Source organism: Galeopterus variegatus, unplaced genomic scaffold, assembly GCF_000696425.1.
Source record: "Galeopterus variegatus unplaced genomic scaffold, G_variegatus-3.0.2 Scaffold2115, whole genome shotgun sequence".
Lineage (NCBI taxonomy): Eukaryota > Metazoa > Chordata > Mammalia > Dermoptera > Cynocephalidae > Galeopterus > Galeopterus variegatus.
The window spans coordinates 237,033-254,945 of NW_007728226.1; the positions used below are offsets into that span (position 1 = coordinate 237,033).

The window sequence follows — 17,913 nt, forward strand, 5'->3', positions numbered from 1 at the left end:
CTGAGGCCCCCATCACCCTTCTTGCTCCTTGAGTGGTCCTCCACTGTTCACAGCCCAAGTACCCATTTAAAAAACCCATCCAAGATGCCAACTTCAAGTTTCAACCTCTATGAAAACTTTTATCATCTCATACCAGTGCAATTTCTGCCTTCCTATCCACCTACTACCTTACACCTGTCTTGACACCTGTACATTACTTCCTGTGTTTGTGTCTTATTCTCACCTACTACATTAGAAAATGTCTTGAAGGCAGAGATTCTTGTTATATTTATCTTTGTTTTCTTTGTCATCTCTGTATCCCCAAAAAGCATATTAAAGTGAATTATTTTTGTGTTGATTTTAATGGTGTGAGATAAATTATTATGCGAATATAAATGACCTTCATTCTGAAAAGTCATCTGTGCTAAGTAAAATATATATTTTTTTATTACAGATGATCATAGCAGGGTTAAGCTTGCACAACTTGCTGAAAAAGATGGCAAACTGACTGATTACATCAATGCCAATTATGTTGATGTAAGCATGTTTTAATTGAAAATTTTTTGAAAATTATATTAGACTCTGAATTTATTAGACCATAATGTCATACATATACTAGTGCTTAATACATATTATTGAATAGATAATAACAAATACAAATTAACAGTAAATAATTTTAAGTGATCCAATGTCAAGGATTTTAGAAAGAATAACACTCAAGCTTGGTTTATCTCCAGGATGAGGGAGAAAATTCAGGTTGGGAATTCAAGGTAGAATATGTATATTCAGATAGGTTTATAACTCCTTAAATGTGAGGGGCAGGACCAGTGCTTATTTTGAATTTTCCATAGCTCCTAGCACAATGCTATGCATATAGCAGATGATCAGTAAATCTTGATTGAAAAATTCTCATGGTAGTACTGACTAAAAGTCGAACTGATGGTCATTAAACCAGTTATCAGCCTTTATAATTTGGGGTACTCTTCAGGATCCACAGCTTTGTGGAACTTATCGGAGCTTTCCAGGGATTGTAGACCACCCACTAACTTACTGGTTTTTTCACTGTGATCGACTGAATGTCAGTGGAACTCAGTTATTTCCCTGACACTGTCCTCACAGTCTAGCTGCCTTCAGGTTAATGCTGTGTGGGACACTGAATTTAAAGAAGTGAGTCCATGGTATAAAGTGGGTTTGTTATACTCTACTACTTCATGCTTCCAGAGGAGGCAGTATGTATGTTAGAACGAACATGGGCTTTGGAGTTAGAACTGGTTTGAATCCCATCTCCGCCCTTGCCTAGCTGTAGGACCTTGGAAAGTCAATTTGTCTGAGCTTCAGTTTCCTCATCTCCAATTCAGGGGTGATGCTTCCATTTTGCAGAGATGAAACTTAAGGTTAATGCTTGTAAAGCATCTTGTTCAACACTGGGTGCTCAGTCAGTGACAGATAGCTATTAATGATTAGCACTGCTCAATGTCACCACGGAGAATAAGGAGGTCACAACTCCAGAGAATTTTTGACTGTTGTAGACACCTGAGCCCATTGCCTAAGACACCTTTCAAAGCAGTACAATTAAGGACCAGATTGTAAGCACAGGAAATAGACTTGGGTTAAATGCACTTGGATTAAAGATAAAGAGAATTGTGTGTGTCAAAGCAAATAGAACTTTTATTTGTCTATTTTTTTGTAACAAAAATCATAGTTAAAAAAACAGTTGCTATCCTTGCTAGTACTGTCAAGATTCTCCAGCTTTGCAAGTTTATTTTTTATGGTTTTCTTTTATAGAAAAAATGTGCTGACCTTAAAAACAGAAGTATTGTACAGTTAAAAATGGCATATAAATCAGTTAATAAGCAGCATTTGTCATTTGTTTCTTCAGGGGTACAACAGACCAAAAGCTTACATTGCTGCCCAGGGCCCACTGAAATCCACAGCTGAAGATTTCTGGAGAATGATATGGGAGCATAACGTGGAAGTTATCGTCATGATAACAAACCTTGTGGAGAAAGGAAGGGTATATAGGTCATCTGTTATGTCATTCCCGTTATAGTGAGTAGAGGTGCTTTAAATTCATTTTAATAGAGTCAGCATCAGGAAGCAGCAGAATGTATGAAAGCTGGTCGGGATTCCTCTCTAGTAAGTATGACAGCTAAGGAGCAAGCGTTAACACTATAGGTCAGAAAGTTTCACAGTGAATCAAGCTCTCCACCTTTTAAATGCATTCTTCATACCGTGGGAGAAAGTAAATGGGACTCATTGAAAACAATTTTAATTCACAGGCCATGGATTCTTATCTTGGCTCTGTAGTGACTCATCGCGTCTGGTCTCACTTTCCTCATCTAAAGAGGGAAAGTTTGGATTACACCATCACCAGTGTCTTTCAGTTCTGTGCTTCTATCCCTGGTCTCCTCTACAATCAATTTGCAATCACTAAGAAAGAAGATAAAATATTTAGAAGAGTGAGGGAGTCCATTCCTGTCACTGTCTCAGATCTTGGCTGATTTCAGAGGTGACTTTTACTTTAAGCATCTGAAATGCGGGAACAGCATCTTTACTTTTTCTATTGCAGAGAAAATGTGACCAGTACTGGCCTGCCGAAGGTAGTGAAGAGTACGGCAACTTTCTGGTCACTCAGAAGAGTGTTCAGGTGCTCGCCTATTATACTGTGAGGAATTTTACTCTAAGAAACACGAAGATAAAAAAGGTGAGTCAACAGATGATGGCCACCATCAACTGAGTAATGCATTTGGTCTGTGTTAAGTGAATGGGTGATATAACCAAGACAGGGTAAAAATACGTAACTAAGTAAAGGCATTAACAGCTCTTATCACAGCAACTCCTCAGTCCTAAAGGTTCTTCCAAGCCTCTAAATGCCAGCTGCGGCTTTGGAGCCAGGCTGGTCATGGTGCAGTTGCAGCGGATGTGATGCACGAACAAAAATTCCTGCCCCATGTGGTAGCCACACAGAAGAGGCCTGACGTTATCCCAACATCCGACTAAAAGAGTGGAGATTGAAATGAAGGAATGAACAGGGAAAAAAAGGAGAAGAAGAAAAATTTATGACTCGGGGTTCTCCAGAGAAACAAAACCGAAAGCATAGATAGATAGAAAGATACAGAGCTAGAGAAAGATAGACTTATATTTTTAAGGACTGACTCACATGATTGTGGGGATTAGCAAATCTGAAAACTGTAAGGCAGGCTGGTAGCCTGGAAATTCACGTAAAAGTTGATGTTGCAGTCTAGATTCCAAATTCATCAGGGCATCAGGCTGGAAATTCAGGCAGGATTTATATGTTGTAGTGTTCAGGAGAATTCCTTCCTCTTCAGAAAACCTCAGTCTTTTGCTCTTATAGTTTTCAGCTAGTTGGATGAGGCCCACCCATATTATGGAGGGTCATCGACTTTACTTAGCATCTACTGATTACATGTTCATCACATCCAGATTAATATCTTTACAGCAACATCTGGTGTGAGTAGTGTTTGACCATACACCTGGCCAGTGTAGCCTAGCAAGTGGACACAAAATTAACCATTGCAAATGACAGTGTACTTTCTTTGCTTCATTATAGACCTCCAACATCAATCTCAAGAACCTCATGTGCGTGTGTGTGTGTGTGTGTGTGTGTGTGTGTGTGTGTGTGTGTGTGTGTTACTGGTATTTGCTGTCTGAACTCTTCCAGGGCTCCCAGAAAGGAAGACCCAGTGGGCGCGTGGTTACGCAGTATCACTACACTCAGTGGCCTGACATGGGAGTACCAGAGTACTCGCTGCCAGTGCTGACCTTCGTGAGAAAGGCAGCCCATGCCAAGCGCCACGCAGTGGGACCTGTTGTCATCCACTGCAGGTGAGTCTCAGAGGTGTGCCTCTAAACCCACAGAATTGCTTATGCTTTCCAAAAGGAAATCAATAGAACAACGTTTTTGCCAAATTGGGAATGATTCATGAAGTGAAGAGGATGAAATTATTTGCCCATTTTCATAAGTATTGATCACTAGGAAATGAGTATGCCAGACTCAGAATCTAATTGCTGGATATTTCAAAGCAGTAGGTGTTTTTATGATGTTTTTATTCTGTTTGATTGTTGAATTGGATTTCAACCTATTAACTGTGTGAGGCAGGTGGAACGATGTTTTTGTCATTAAACAAACATTTATTACAACATATGACACCGTGGGGTAAATGCTTGGTACACACTTCCTATTCTTCAGAGTAGTAGTCTATTTAGAGTTGTTATGCCAGGTTTACGTTAGAGGAACTGAAGTGCACAGAGTGTGAGGAATTTGGCAAAATAATTTGAAGTTGTTTTTAAACAGTTTGAGACCAAAATCCCTTTCTCATTTCCCTGAGTTTTTTTTAATATATCACATTGAATGTATTATCAATTTATTGATGCCCAAGAACTTCATTTTCCAAGACTTGTTTGAAAAATAGGAATAATGATATTTCAAAGAAAGAGAAAAAAATATGTTAGATGTATTAATCTAATATTTGTTGGTTAAAATAATAATAGTTAATATTTACTAATTACTGACTGTGTGCCAAGCTTTATGACCACAAAAAGCAAATTCATTTCTGTGTACAGTATTTTTGTCAAAGCAGTGTCTGTGTTTTTACAGAAGCAAGTGTTTTTCTTTGATATGCAGCTTATCGGACACATTCTAATTACCTAGCTCAGGAGTTATCCTCAGACAAAGTTTGACAGACCTATCTTGAGATTTTTTTTTCTTTAATTTATTTGTCTGATGATAAGCTGAGGAAAACAGAAAGATGCAAGAAAAATAGCTCCGAAGGTCAAATATTGTTTCTTAGCAAATGGAAAAGGACCAGGCCATTGTGCAGAGCAGGTGCTAATTTTCCACTCTAGCATTTCCTACTTGTCAGAACATTTGAAAAGAATCCCTGTCTATGAATTCCGTCCCTCTAGTAGAGGCTTTGAAGAAGTCAATAGATAATGGTCCTTTAGATATGACTGAAGTTATGCTTTCTTCCTGACCATCTCACTGAAATGATATTTTCAGCTGAAAGCTTTATCAAATTCTTTCTCCCATTAACACAGAAACCATTATAAACATGTCTGTCTGGCAGTACAGACCCAGGGACCTTTTCTTTTCAGAATCTGGTGAAGCTGCTGCTTTCATTTTTCTCATATTAAGTGTCTATTTGCCTTGCTCTGAAACATAATATTTCCATTGCATAATGTATAAATAAATAATAAATATAATTATTGAAAATTTAAAAAGTCCCCAACAGAAATAGGTTGTTTTGCAGTTTGACCCATATCAAAAAATTAAAAAGGAAAATTTTAACTTCTCATTTAAAGCATTATGCATAACTGCTAAGCTGTTTATAATCTTGGACTGCTAAATTTATTATGATTCATTTGCTTGAAGAAGGAAATTCATTTAATCAACATGACAGCCGGTAGTGACCTATCTTCAAATTTATTTTACGTTTAACATTGAAATATTTCTTTCTTTGTATTTTCCTCAGTGCTGGAGTTGGAAGAACAGGCACATATATTGTGCTAGACAGTATGTTGCAACAAATTCAACACGAAGGAACTGTCAATGTATTTGGTTTCTTAAAACACATTCGTTCACAAAGAAATTATTTGGTGCAAACTGAGGTATGATAAAAAAAAAAGATAACTATTCAACTAAGGTATAGAAATGCTACTAAAAAGTACATCCTTTAGTCTCCTAGGACTGCCATACTGTTGTCTCACAGTTCGGGAGTCTAGAAGTCTCAGAACAAGGTATTGGCAGGCCATGCTCTTTCAAAAGCTTCTAGGGAAGGATCCTTCCTTGTCTCTTCCAGCTTCCAATAGCCCTGTTCATTCCTTAGCTGTGGCTGTAGACCTCCAGTCTCTGACTTCATCTTCACATAGCTGTCATCCCTTTGAGTCTGTGCCTGTGTCCAGAGTTCCTTCTTATATGTATACCTGTCACCACCCTACCGCAGTTGGCCTCATCTTAACTAATTCCATTTGAACAACACTATTTACAGAAAAAGTCACATTCTGAGGTACTGAGGTGGTAAGAGCTTCAACATATCTCGGGGCCTGGAGAGGGAGGGGGTGGCAATTCAACCCATAATATCAGGTAACTGCTGATGGGCCAGCTAATTTTCTGTTTTGTGACTAAATGGGGAATATCTTTTAAAATGACACTGGTAACAGAGAAGATTCAGAAAAAGAGTAAGTGGATCAGTCAGCTGCCATCCCTGCTAGCAAAACACTCGTGCTGTTCATGCATATAGTGAATTGAGTCGTTTTTGTATTTTAAAAATATGAATTATGCTCAAATTATATCCCTTTTTAGTCTCACATAGTTTACTCCTATATGACATAGGACAAAATCTGCATGTCTGTATTTTATTTTCACTATTTCTAAATAAAAATGAATTTAAATTGAAAGCTATGGGTAGCAGCTTGAATCAGGAACATATGACTTAGTTGGCATCAAAACCAAACCAAACCGAACTAAACTTCTTTCCATCAAGAAAATGACATTCTGGTCAGATAAGAGCAGGGAAGAGTCTCATACATGAAATATAAGAGAACTATTTAAAACTGTAGATAAAATTGTGCTAACGTATGTGTGACAGGCTAAAAGGAGAGTTGGAGTTGCCAGAAGGGGGAGACCCACCAGCAGCATAGAAGTCAGGAAACTCCTTGTGCAAAACGCAAAAGTGTAGGGTTGAAAAGAAGGCAGAGAGGACATTGCTTTCCCTCCCCAAATCTTCCTGCCTCCCACCCACAAATGTCAATACACAGTAAATAAAGAGGTGAGGAGTGAAAAGAGGCTGCTTCTCCCTTGACCACCTCCCTTCTGCTGACTTCCTGCCAGGTCCACTAAGTAGAGGGTTTTTTCCCCCATTTTGTAAAACTCTGCCTGTCAATGAAAGGTACTACTTTTGTACCTAGATACACATAAGGAAAACTTGAAGTAATGTTCTTTATTGCCGTTGTTTTTCCAGGAACAGTATGTCTTCATTCATGACACACTGGTTGAGGCCATACTTAGTAAAGAAACTGAGGTGCCAGAGAGCCATATTCATGCCTATGTTAATGTGCTCCTCATTCCTGGGCCAACAGGCAAAACAAAACTAGAGAAACAATTTCAGGTGAGTTCTCTTGGATGTCATCGCAGAATTGAATGTCCCTGCGTCTTCTCACTTGAGTCGACAAGGCCGTGTGGATGGGTATAGAGCATTGTTGTTATAGTGGCTTTGTGTTTTTGCCATCCTGTTCTTTACAATAGGTCACAATGTCACGTGGCAGATTTCAAGGAGAAACTGAATTCTGAGTAGTTAGAGGAAAAGTTTTCAGAAACCCTAGACTAACTTTTATAAATGTAAACTTGGTCCAGGAAAGGAGGGTACAGAGCATAACAGAATGAACAGACAAAACTTATAATACAGACTATTTAAGTGCTCTTTTTACTTTCAGAAAACCAGACCACTTAAACATGAGTGTTGTGGCTCAGGCTGTTCCTCCTACTCTTTGAAAAAATCTGTGTCTCACTTGAAACCCCTGGACACACCAGAACAATAGCTTCTTCAACCCTAGTCTCTCCCACTCACCCTATCTCGAGGCAGTAAATCAAAGAGAGCATGTTTTGTTCGATACTGTACCTCCTGCAACCCTAGCTCTCTAACTTTCAGAAATCTGTAAGCAATGAATTTAGAAAACTTGTGTTACCAGACCTGCCTGCTGAGACCAGAGGATTTACAGAGTCGTAGCTTTCCACAGGAATGGAGGCTGCACTATTTTGTCCTATATCATTCCTGCACTATCCTCTTACCTCCCAGGATTCCTGGAGAAACAGGGCCAATTTCTGAAGAAATAATAACTAGGAAGAATTTGGAAGTCCCTGAAAAAACTCATGAGATTTAACAAACCTTGAATTTCACTTTTTTTCTCATGCTCTTCCCAGCCCACAACATAGAAGATGTTAGCAATGAATTCCCTCAGGTCTTTGCCTTCTCACTCACTATTTTTAGTGCTTGTGGAGGTGTAAGATAAAGATTGGGGTGAATGCTGAACTTAGAACGTGTTGTCAGGAAGACATAAAGTTTTGCTCATCCAGGCTTATCTGAGTCTTAAAGGACTGCTTTAGCAAAAGAAAAGGTGTGATATAGGCACCAGAAACAGTGGGAACAGTGCCATTATAGAGGTAGAACAGGAAGCTGCAGGAGTATAGGTAAGGATGCAATGTGTCAGGGAGGAGTTGTATAAGATATGTTTAAGAGTCAAACACAGGACTGGGTGATTGATTGGACACTGCGGTGAGGAAAGAAACAGACAAGCATAACTACTCCGATTCTGGCTTAGGCAGCTGGGAGGTGGTGATATCATTCACTGTGATTAAGAATTCAAGGACAGGAGGTGCATGCTTGAGGCGGGTAGTGGGGAAAAAGATCTCAGTTCCTTCTAAACCTACCAAATTTTGAGATACCTGGGAGGTGTCTCAGTAAACATATGGTTGGTAGTTGAATACTGGGTCTGATGCATAAAAAAGAGATCTGGCCTGGAGAATTGGACTTGGAAGTGATCAGCTTAGAATGGCTATTTGAAGCCTCAGAATTGGATAAGATAGGCAATTAAAAACGAGGTGTTTAAGAAGACTTGGGAAAGATCATTTAAGAAAAAGTATAATTAACCGATGAATGGCCAACCCACAAAAAAAAGGGGGTGGAAGGAGGTATCAGAGGTTAGGAGAAATTTTGGGACAGTGGGATGTAATAGAATCCAAAGAAAATAGTGTTTTAAGAAGGAGGAATGGACAAAGATGACAAATGCTAATGACACATCAAGTGTGCTGAGGATGTAGGAGGCCATTGGATTTGGCTAAAAGGTCAGTGTAAGAGCTATTTCAGGAAAGTGCAGCACTGAAGCCAGATGGCAAGGAGTTAAGGAGTGAATGTATTTGAGGAATTAAAGACAAAAATTAGGTTACTCTTTTAAAATTTTTGCTCTGAAGAGAATGAAAAAGATAGCTGGAAGGAAACTTGGAGTTAGGGGGTAAGAGATGTTTTTGGTTTGTTTATTTGAGTTTCTTTGTTTATGTTTTAATGAGAAACATATGAGCGTCTTTGAAAACTAATGGGAAAGGGCATTAATTATTGGAGGGGAAAGAGATCCTGAGAAGATGCAAAGAGGTAGGATTGAGGACACAGGTAAAAGAATTAGTGTTCAGGGCTGGCCTGTGGCTCACTAGGCAGAGTGCGGTGCTGATAACGCCAAGGCCACAGGTTCGGATCCCTATATAGGGATGGCCATTTGACTCACTTGGGAGAGCTGGTGCTGACAACACCAAGTCAACGGTTAAGATCCCCTTACCGGTCATCTTTTGAAAAAAAAAAGAATTAGTATTCAAAAGCAGGAAAACCTAAGTGGGTGTGCATGGTAGTAAATGTTTTAGCTCCAAGGCTGGAGGCTGAGGGAGTGTCCTGGGACTTCGGTTCCCTCTGTGAAGCAGGAGGTGAGTGTGTGTGTGTGTGTGTTCATGTGTTGTACACATATTCTAAAATAAAGGTGTTAAATAGCTGCAGGAGAAAGAGGGAGATAATTTAAAGGAATCTATCTCATGCTAACCATATTCTCAGAACCTAATATAGTAAAATTAAAAATTGACAATGAAAAGTTGCCCTAAAAAAATATCTGGGTATTTGGACACTAAAAGTACTCTTTTAAACAATTTACATCTTAGGAATTTTTAAACGTTGAATTCATAAAAGCAGAGAGTAGAATGGTAGTTACCAGGGCTGAAGAGAGGGCAGGTTAGGCAGATGTTAGTAAAAAGTTACAAAATTTCAGTTAGACAGGAAAAGTAAATTCAAGAGATCTATTGTACAACATGGTGACCACAGTTAATAACAGTGTATTGTATTCTTGAAAATTACTAAGAGAGTAGATTTTAAGTATTCTCACCACAAAAAATAGGAACATGAGGTAATGTATATGTTAATTAGCTCAATTTAGCCATTCCACTATCCATACATATTGCAAAACATATTGTACAGGATAAATATATATATAATTTTTATCTTCAATTAAAAAAATAAATAAATTTAAATAACGAAAATGAAGTGATTGTGCACAAGGCAAAAATGTTTAAAAATAAATAATTTACATATTAAAGAGGAAATTATAAAACTGTTAGAATTAAAAGACAACAGAAACATTACGCAGTATAACTTGCAAGGACTCAGCTAAAATTGTGTCTAGAAAGAATTTACAAGTATGTATGTATTTATTTGAGGATAAATAAGAAAAAGAAACTGAAATAGGCATAGTATACAAAAATTAAGAGAAAAACATTACACACCCAAAGAAGAAGAAGTTTAAAACTTTCTTAAATTAAATAGAAAATAACCTTAAGTTTACAAGGCCAGTACGAGAAATTTATAGGCCAATATCCATAAAATCATACTTGAAATATCAGCAATTCAAATCCAGCAGTGTATTCTTTAAATAGCCTGATCAAGTAGAGTTTATAAGGCTTATTCCAAGATTGAAATAATGATTTAACATTTGAAAATGTGAATAAATTTAGGTACAAGAATTTCATGTTCCTCTTAATAAAAGTAGAGAAAGTAGTCAATAAAATTCTATACTGTTCATAACAAAAACTCTTAGTAAATCAGGAATGGAAGCACACTTTCTTAGCCTTATAAGATGTATCTGTCTACAACAAAACTACAATAAACATCACACATAAAAATTAGACTTGTAAATTTTCTTAGTAGAGTCAAGAAAAAACAAAGAATGCCAGCTATTGACACTATTATTCAACATTGTACTGGAAATTGAGTTAAGCATGAAAAAAATAAAATGTATAAAAATCTTGGAAAAGAATTTGCAGATGATATGACTGTCTGTATAGACCAGCAGGAGAAACAAATGCGAAAATATTATTTTTTATTAGAGTTCAACAAACACATACAAATATCAATAGCATTGTTATTCATTAACTATACGTGATAAAAAAAAAATGTCAGAACAATAAAGAACCCCATTGTTAACAACAGCAACAAAAACTCCAGGGTCTCAAATAATACACTTAACAAAATGTGCAATAAATGCATTGATAAAATTATAAAACTGAACTGAGCATAGAATTAGGTGCAAATAAATAGAGATATAATGTTGATGGATGGAAGTATTGTTAAGAAGTTGATTCTCCTTGAATTGAATATAAAAGTTAATGCAGTATCAATCAAGTTTCTAGCAGGAATTTTCGCGGAAAATGAAGAACAGATTTTAATTTAACATGGAGAAGTAAAGAGCCAAACATCAAACCAATACTGAAAATTAAAAAGAAAAAAAATAGAATTTTTTGTACTGTATTTGACAAGAGGACTTATTATGCAATATAATAATATTGAAAAACCACCATATCAACCAGAGAAACCATGCATATGACAAAATCTATGTGATAGAGGTGACATTACAAATCAGTGAGGGAAGGGAAGACTAATCAATAAATGACATTAGAAAAATCTCCATGTGGAAAAAAGTAAAATTAGATTCCTATCACACCTAAAACACTAAAACATACTAAACATGGATTAAACACCTAAAGGTAAAAAAGCAAAGGCTCATTACTATTATAGCAAAATATTGGAAAATATCTTTTGATGGCCTCAGGGTAGAGAGGAATTCTTAAATAAAACCGTAATTTGCAGATCTCAAAAAAATTAGTAAATTGGCTGTAAATGTCTGTGTGATTAAAGAGAACAAAGACATTTGCAACTTTTTAAACAGACTACACTTACATCGAATACATCAAAAACCCCTCCAAATTAATAAACAGCAATGAAATAGAAATGTGAAAAGGCAGTCATCCATGAAGAAATTTACATGGCTATTGAGCACTAAGATTCATAATCTCGCAGTAATTAAGGAAATGCAAAGCAAAATCATGATATACCATTTTTTATCTATCGGACTGTCAAAAATTAAACACTAATGACTCTGATTATAGAAACCCTCATATGTGTGCACATTAAGAAATATGCAAGAGATATTCATTGCAACAAAGCTTGAAATAGCACAACATTGGAAATAACCGAAACATTCACTAGTTGGGAAATAGATAAATACAATGTAGATTATTCATGTATTGGAGTACTAAATAACAAAGGGAATGAATAAAATCTAGCTATATACATATATATGTACACACATACACACACACACACACACAATATGCAATTTACCTCTGAATTGCAGCATGCTATTTAAGTAGAGGAAATGGAGGGTGCACATCTGTAGAGGGAGCCATGAGGAAGATCCTCTCAATGCTGAAAGTCAAACTAGAGAGAGTCTTCTTCTTCCAGCTTCCCTGGTATAGAACAATTTTTAATTCAAGGAATTCTAGGAGAACAAGTCACATGTGCAACTCGTATTTATACGAATGTCTAATCTTTGTTGGGTCATATGTGTGTGTGTGTGTGTGTGTATGTGTGTGATCATTTGGATGACTAAAATAAACTAACCTAGTTTCTTCCTTGACTCCCTTGCTCAGCTCCTGAGTCAATCGAATATACAGCAGAGTGACTATTCTACAGCCCTAAAGCAATGCAACAGGGAAAAGAACAGAACTTCTTCCATCATTCCTGGTAAGTTATGATAAATCTTGAAAAAACAACTTTTCTTCAATAAAAGCATTGTAGGCAATTTGACAATATTTGTATACCTTGGGAGAAATGCAGTACATTCATATTTTTCTAATTATGACCAATAGGTAAATGTTAAAAAGGACTCAAACCCTTGAAGTCTCTTCTAAAAATGCAAAATGTATAGAAACTTTAGCTTAAAGATCAGACACTTGACTTGAGAAATGCAGCTATGTTCTACCTTTGGGGGTGGCATGGTACAGTGCTGTGAGCATAGTTGTTTCAATGAATGTTCTGTGTTCCAGTGGAAAGATCAAGGGTCGGCATTTCATCCCTGAGTGGGGAAGGCACAGACTACATCAATGCCTCCTATATCATGGTAAGCCAGAGAAGTCACTGGGGAGACTTCTGCCAGCTTGTGTCACCAGAATCACAACCAGAGTGGACTTCTGTGGCTGTGGGCTTGAGCCATTGCTGGTCATAAGTCAAATCTGATGACTGCAGGCCCACAGCCCACAGAAGCAAAGGGAATAACAGCATTCTTTCATGTTCTTGTGTGTGCTGGGACTGAAAAAACCCCAAGTAAGACAAATGAGTAGGTGCAACAACTCAAACTCACCATTCAGGGCTGATAAGTAGATAACAAAACTTATACTTGCCCATCTAAGAGGCTCCATTCATTTACCAAAACAGAACCCCTGAGCAAATTCAGAATATACCAGTTTCAGCAAAACACAATCACACCGGGCCAGCCCGGTGGTGCACTGGAGAGTGCGCCGCTTGGGAGTGCGGCGGCGCTCCCGCCGAGGGTTCGGATCCCATGTGGAGATCAGTTCCTGCTCATTGGCTGAGCGTGGTGCGGGCGCAACACCGAGGGTTGTGATCCCGTTACCGGTCAGTAAAAAAGAGACAAAAAGGAAAAAAAAAAAGCAAAAAAACACAATCACACTGACATTACCACTCTAGGTTTGCAGCATGGTTCTCACTGAAAATCTGGCTCATTTAGGACCTGGATTTCTAAAGATACAATAGTTTCCTTCTACATTTAGGTCTCATTTTGAAGGATGAATGATTTAGTAGCTGTTGTGTGACCTTCATTATCATTTCAGGTCAATGAATGACAGGGCTTGGCTTCAGATGAAAGTGTCACAATTACTACTCCAAACCCTCTCTTCTATTTATCCAGTGAAGAAAACATTGAGGAATATTCATGCAGGAAACAGGGAGATATGTGATGGTGGCATTTAAATACATGTCACTCTTCAAATGAGCCCATGGGAATAGGAATGGGATCTGAAAGACTCCATACCAGAAGGGGCTAGAAGAACTATGCTTCTTATAAATAACAGCATGGATCATAACTAATCCAGTGGCACCAGCTTCCAGGTTTCTGCAGCAAAATCTGCAGGGGTCCTTCCTAGTTCCTCTCTTGTAGAGGCAGCCAAGGATGTCTGGACACTAAAGATGTCCTGTTGTGAGAAGATGTGTAAATTTGTCATTCCGCCATTGGAACTTGTGGAAAGTGATAAATCAAAACTCTCCCACCAATTTCCATTCTATCTAGTGTAGGAGACACTTTCTGCAAGCCATTTTGGTAAGTCTGCTCCTAGAGGTGATACGTAAACTTGAATACAATAACGCTTCTTAAGGTAAACTTGGGCACAACACTCACTTTCTTAAGCCTCAGTGTAAACACCTGAAAAATGAGAATCACAGTTCCTATCTCATAGTACTACCATGAGGAACATATGATTTAAGAGGAAGAAAACACTTAGTATTGTACCTAGCATAGAGGAAGTGCCCAGTAAACAATGGCTATAATCATGTCATTATTATTTATACACACAATTTGCAACTCAAAAGACTACTTTGACTTAAGGTCAATTAACTTATAAATGTTGTTCTGAATGTTTAAAGGCATATGGTAAGATTCTTTGAATCTTTTCTTTGGTTTTGTAGGGCTATTACCAGAGCAATGAATTCATCATCACTCAGCATCCCCTTCTCCATACCATCAAGGATTTCTGGAGGATGATATGGGACCATAATGCCCAACTGGTAGTTATGATCCCTGATGGTCAAAACATGGTAAGTCCCTGAGGTCACTTTTAGTACTTTCTTTACAGGGGAAATATCAGATTATAATAGCCAGAAGTCCGGCATACAAACAAGCAAAGTAATGTTTTCAACTAATAAACTAATGTCGTTGGAGTCAGACCTGGTTTATTGTTGAGCATGGTTTGGTTGTACAATCTCCCAGGTCTAAAAGTGAAGAATGACAGTTTTAAATGAAAGAAATTTTAAATGAACTTAAATTTATATATTTTTTGACACTGCTTAAGAAAATTCAGATTACCATTATTGATAAGCTAAAAGTGCAAAATGACAGGCAATAGTTTGGGTTCTTAAGTGTAATATTTTATTCTTCATTTCAATCTGGTTTAAGACACCAGGAAGATTTTAAGAGTAAATTTTGAGATTCACAAGAAAACTCAAGTTGAAATTTCTCTGCCAACCAATTTATTTCACAATCTCACTTAGACATTTTCTTAAAATCTAGACTCTTTTTTGGTTTTTATTCCTCCAGGCAGAAGATGAATTTGTTTACTGGCCAAATAAAGATGAGCCTATAAATTGTGAGAGCTTTAAGGTCACTCTTATGGCTGAAGAACATAAATGTCTATCTAATGAGGAAAAACTTGTAATTCAAGACTTTATCTTAGAAGCTACACAGGTATGGACATAAGTTAAACAACCAAGTCTTCATCTTAACAACATGTTAATCATATAGTGATTTAAGGATCTTTCCTAGAAATAAAAAGAACTCTGATTTCTTTCAGATTGAGACAGATTATCCAAATAATCAATATTACCTTTCTTGTCACTTTCATTTTCAAAATCTTACAGAATCATTGAACAATTAGTCATCACTAAACTACACTCTTCCTGAATTCTATACACAAAGGAAACCAAAGATTTCTCTTTTACTACAAATCAGTTGCTGATAGAGCTTAGGTTTAAAATAAACAGTAAAAAAAATTATTAATTCTAATTCTCATGTTTTAAGGCAAGCCCTTACCTTGTATTCCCCTAAGTAAAAAGGAAAAAATAATATTACCTACTGAAACTTACAGCTCTCTACCAAAGTACAGTGAGTGAGCTGATATGTGAAGGAGGGCTTTGAAAATGTGCAGTACAATAAACTAGGATTGTTTTACTGATCTCTTGGTTATCTACAAGATATTATTGTTATCTATAACATTATATATTGTTTTATTAAACTCTTGGTTATATGTAAGAGTTGTATGTTAGAATATATATTATTGAATTCTTTGTCAATTATTTACATAGAGCTACAGCGAAATACTAAAATATACTAATAATGACGACTAAGGCATGTAAGATTCAGAGTACCTTCTCAATCAGAAAAAGATTAACTTATGTTTTAGATAGTTTAAAGGTTTCACTTTGCCCTAATTATGAAACTGGTAAACCATATATGGTACATAAGAGAATACTCTATTCTCTAGAATATTGAATGACCAAAACTTATAAACTTGATAAGGCAGATAGATTAATAATGTAAACAGTATAGCGATGGGATAAATTCCTACTTGATTAAAACAAACAAAGAACATGGTGATTCCAGTTCCACTGATGAGCAGTGTGGCCTTTGTTTATATTTTGTTAGACAAGGGTTCAGTTTCATTATTTCCCATATAATAACCATTATCCCAGCATCATTTATGATTTGGCAATACTAGTTGAGTAATAAATCGAGTTTCTATATAAAATGAGCTTATTTCTAAGATCTTTATTTTATTCCATTGGTCTCTTTGTTCATTTCTCTGCCAAAACAACAGTGTCTTAATTCTTATAGCTTACAATACTTCTTCATAACTGATGAGATAATACCTTGTCTTGTTTTTCTTCTTTAGTAGTATCTTGGCTGTTTTGGCCTTTTGTACTTCCATGTAAAATTTAGGTTCTCCTACTTGTTTTTTTTTTTTTTAAAGATGACCGGTAAGGGGATCTTAACCCTTGACTTGGTGTTGTCAGCACCACAGTCTCCCAGCGAGCGAACCAGCCATCCCTCTATAGGATCCGAACCTGTGGCCTTGGTGTTATCAGCACCGCGCTCTCCCGAGTGAGCCATGGGCCGGCCCTTCTCCTACTTGTTTTTATTTTTTATTTTATTTTATTTTATTTTTTAAGATGACCGGTAAGGGGATCTTAACCCTTGACTTGGTGTTGTCAGTACCACGCTCACCCAGTGAGCAAACCGGCCATCCCTATATGGGATCGGAACCTGTGGCCTTGGTGTTATCAGCACCACACTCTCCCGAGTGAGCCACAGGCCGGCCCTCCTACTTGTTTTTAAATGTAGCATTTTATTGAGCACACTTTCAGAAACTGGGGGTCAAAGCTTTAAGGGATTTAATCAAGTCATGCTGTTTGATTAGTCATTTAAGCAAGAATCAGAACAAGGGCTGGAGTTGTACCTCGATCTCTGCTGTTCTCTGCAGCATTTTTCCTACTGCGTATTGCAATCCCAGACCCCCCTTAGTGAAGCCTGAAGATTGCTGGTATTTGAAGAGGTAGTGCTATTTTCAAAACAAATTTTAACACTACTGGTTTATTTTTGTAAGTTTAAATTCAGCAGCCCAGACACATCTTTGATACATACTTTCATGATTTGTTAGTAGTGGCATAATGCACCCAGAGATAAGGTTTATTTTTAGAATTTAAAAAGAGATTACATTTTTTTACCCTGCTGAGTAAATCTGACCATGGTAAATGTGGCAGCACAACTATTTCTTTCTTCCATGATGAAAAAAGTGCACCAACTACCACTGCCACTCATGCATGCCACGTGGTTGTTTTATGTTACTGTAATTCCTAGTTTGCCCCAATTATTCCACTCATGATAAACTGTCACTTAGCCAACATTACGCTTTAAAAGCATTAGTTTCTCTTTCTTCTTTTAGGATGATTATGTACTTGAAGTGAGGCATTTTCAGTGCCCCAAGTGGCCAAATCCTGATAGTCCCATTAGTAAAACTTTTGAACTTGTAAGTATTATCAAAGAAGAAGCTGCCAACAGGGATGGACCCATGATTGTTCATGATGAGTAAGTTCTACACTTTGAATCATTTCACATTGAGCGTTCTCTGGGTGTGTGTCTATTCTATTGTCTTTGTACTAATCCAATGCTTTGGGCCAGCTATGATGATTTGGCCAGGGTAGATTATCACCTTCTTATCAACAAAGTCAACAAAGAACCCTTTTTTTTTTCTCACTTCACTTG

General features: G+C 37.1%; 1 protein-coding gene across 4 annotated transcripts in view; it reads left to right on the plus strand.

The window, feature by feature from the left end:
• PTPRZ1 (protein tyrosine phosphatase, receptor-type, Z polypeptide 1) overlaps positions 1-17,913 on the plus strand; it is a 168,175-nt gene that overhangs the window by 146,768 nt on the left and 3,494 nt on the right. For all 4 annotated transcript variants that reach the window (XM_008580512.1, XM_008580513.1, XM_008580514.1 and 1 more), the window contains 11 exons: positions 434-516; positions 1,859-1,993; positions 2,549-2,683; positions 3,662-3,825; positions 5,472-5,607; positions 6,960-7,106; positions 12,515-12,608; positions 12,911-12,984; positions 14,565-14,693; positions 15,193-15,339; positions 17,594-17,736. In XM_008580512.1, coding sequence (XP_008578734.1) covers positions 434-516; positions 1,859-1,993; positions 2,549-2,683; positions 3,662-3,825; positions 5,472-5,607; positions 6,960-7,106; positions 12,515-12,608; positions 12,911-12,984; positions 14,565-14,693; positions 15,193-15,339; positions 17,594-17,736 — 1,387 coding nt within the window. The remainder of the gene's footprint in view (positions 1-433; positions 517-1,858; positions 1,994-2,548; positions 2,684-3,661; positions 3,826-5,471; positions 5,608-6,959; positions 7,107-12,514; positions 12,609-12,910; positions 12,985-14,564; positions 14,694-15,192; positions 15,340-17,593; positions 17,737-17,913) is intronic.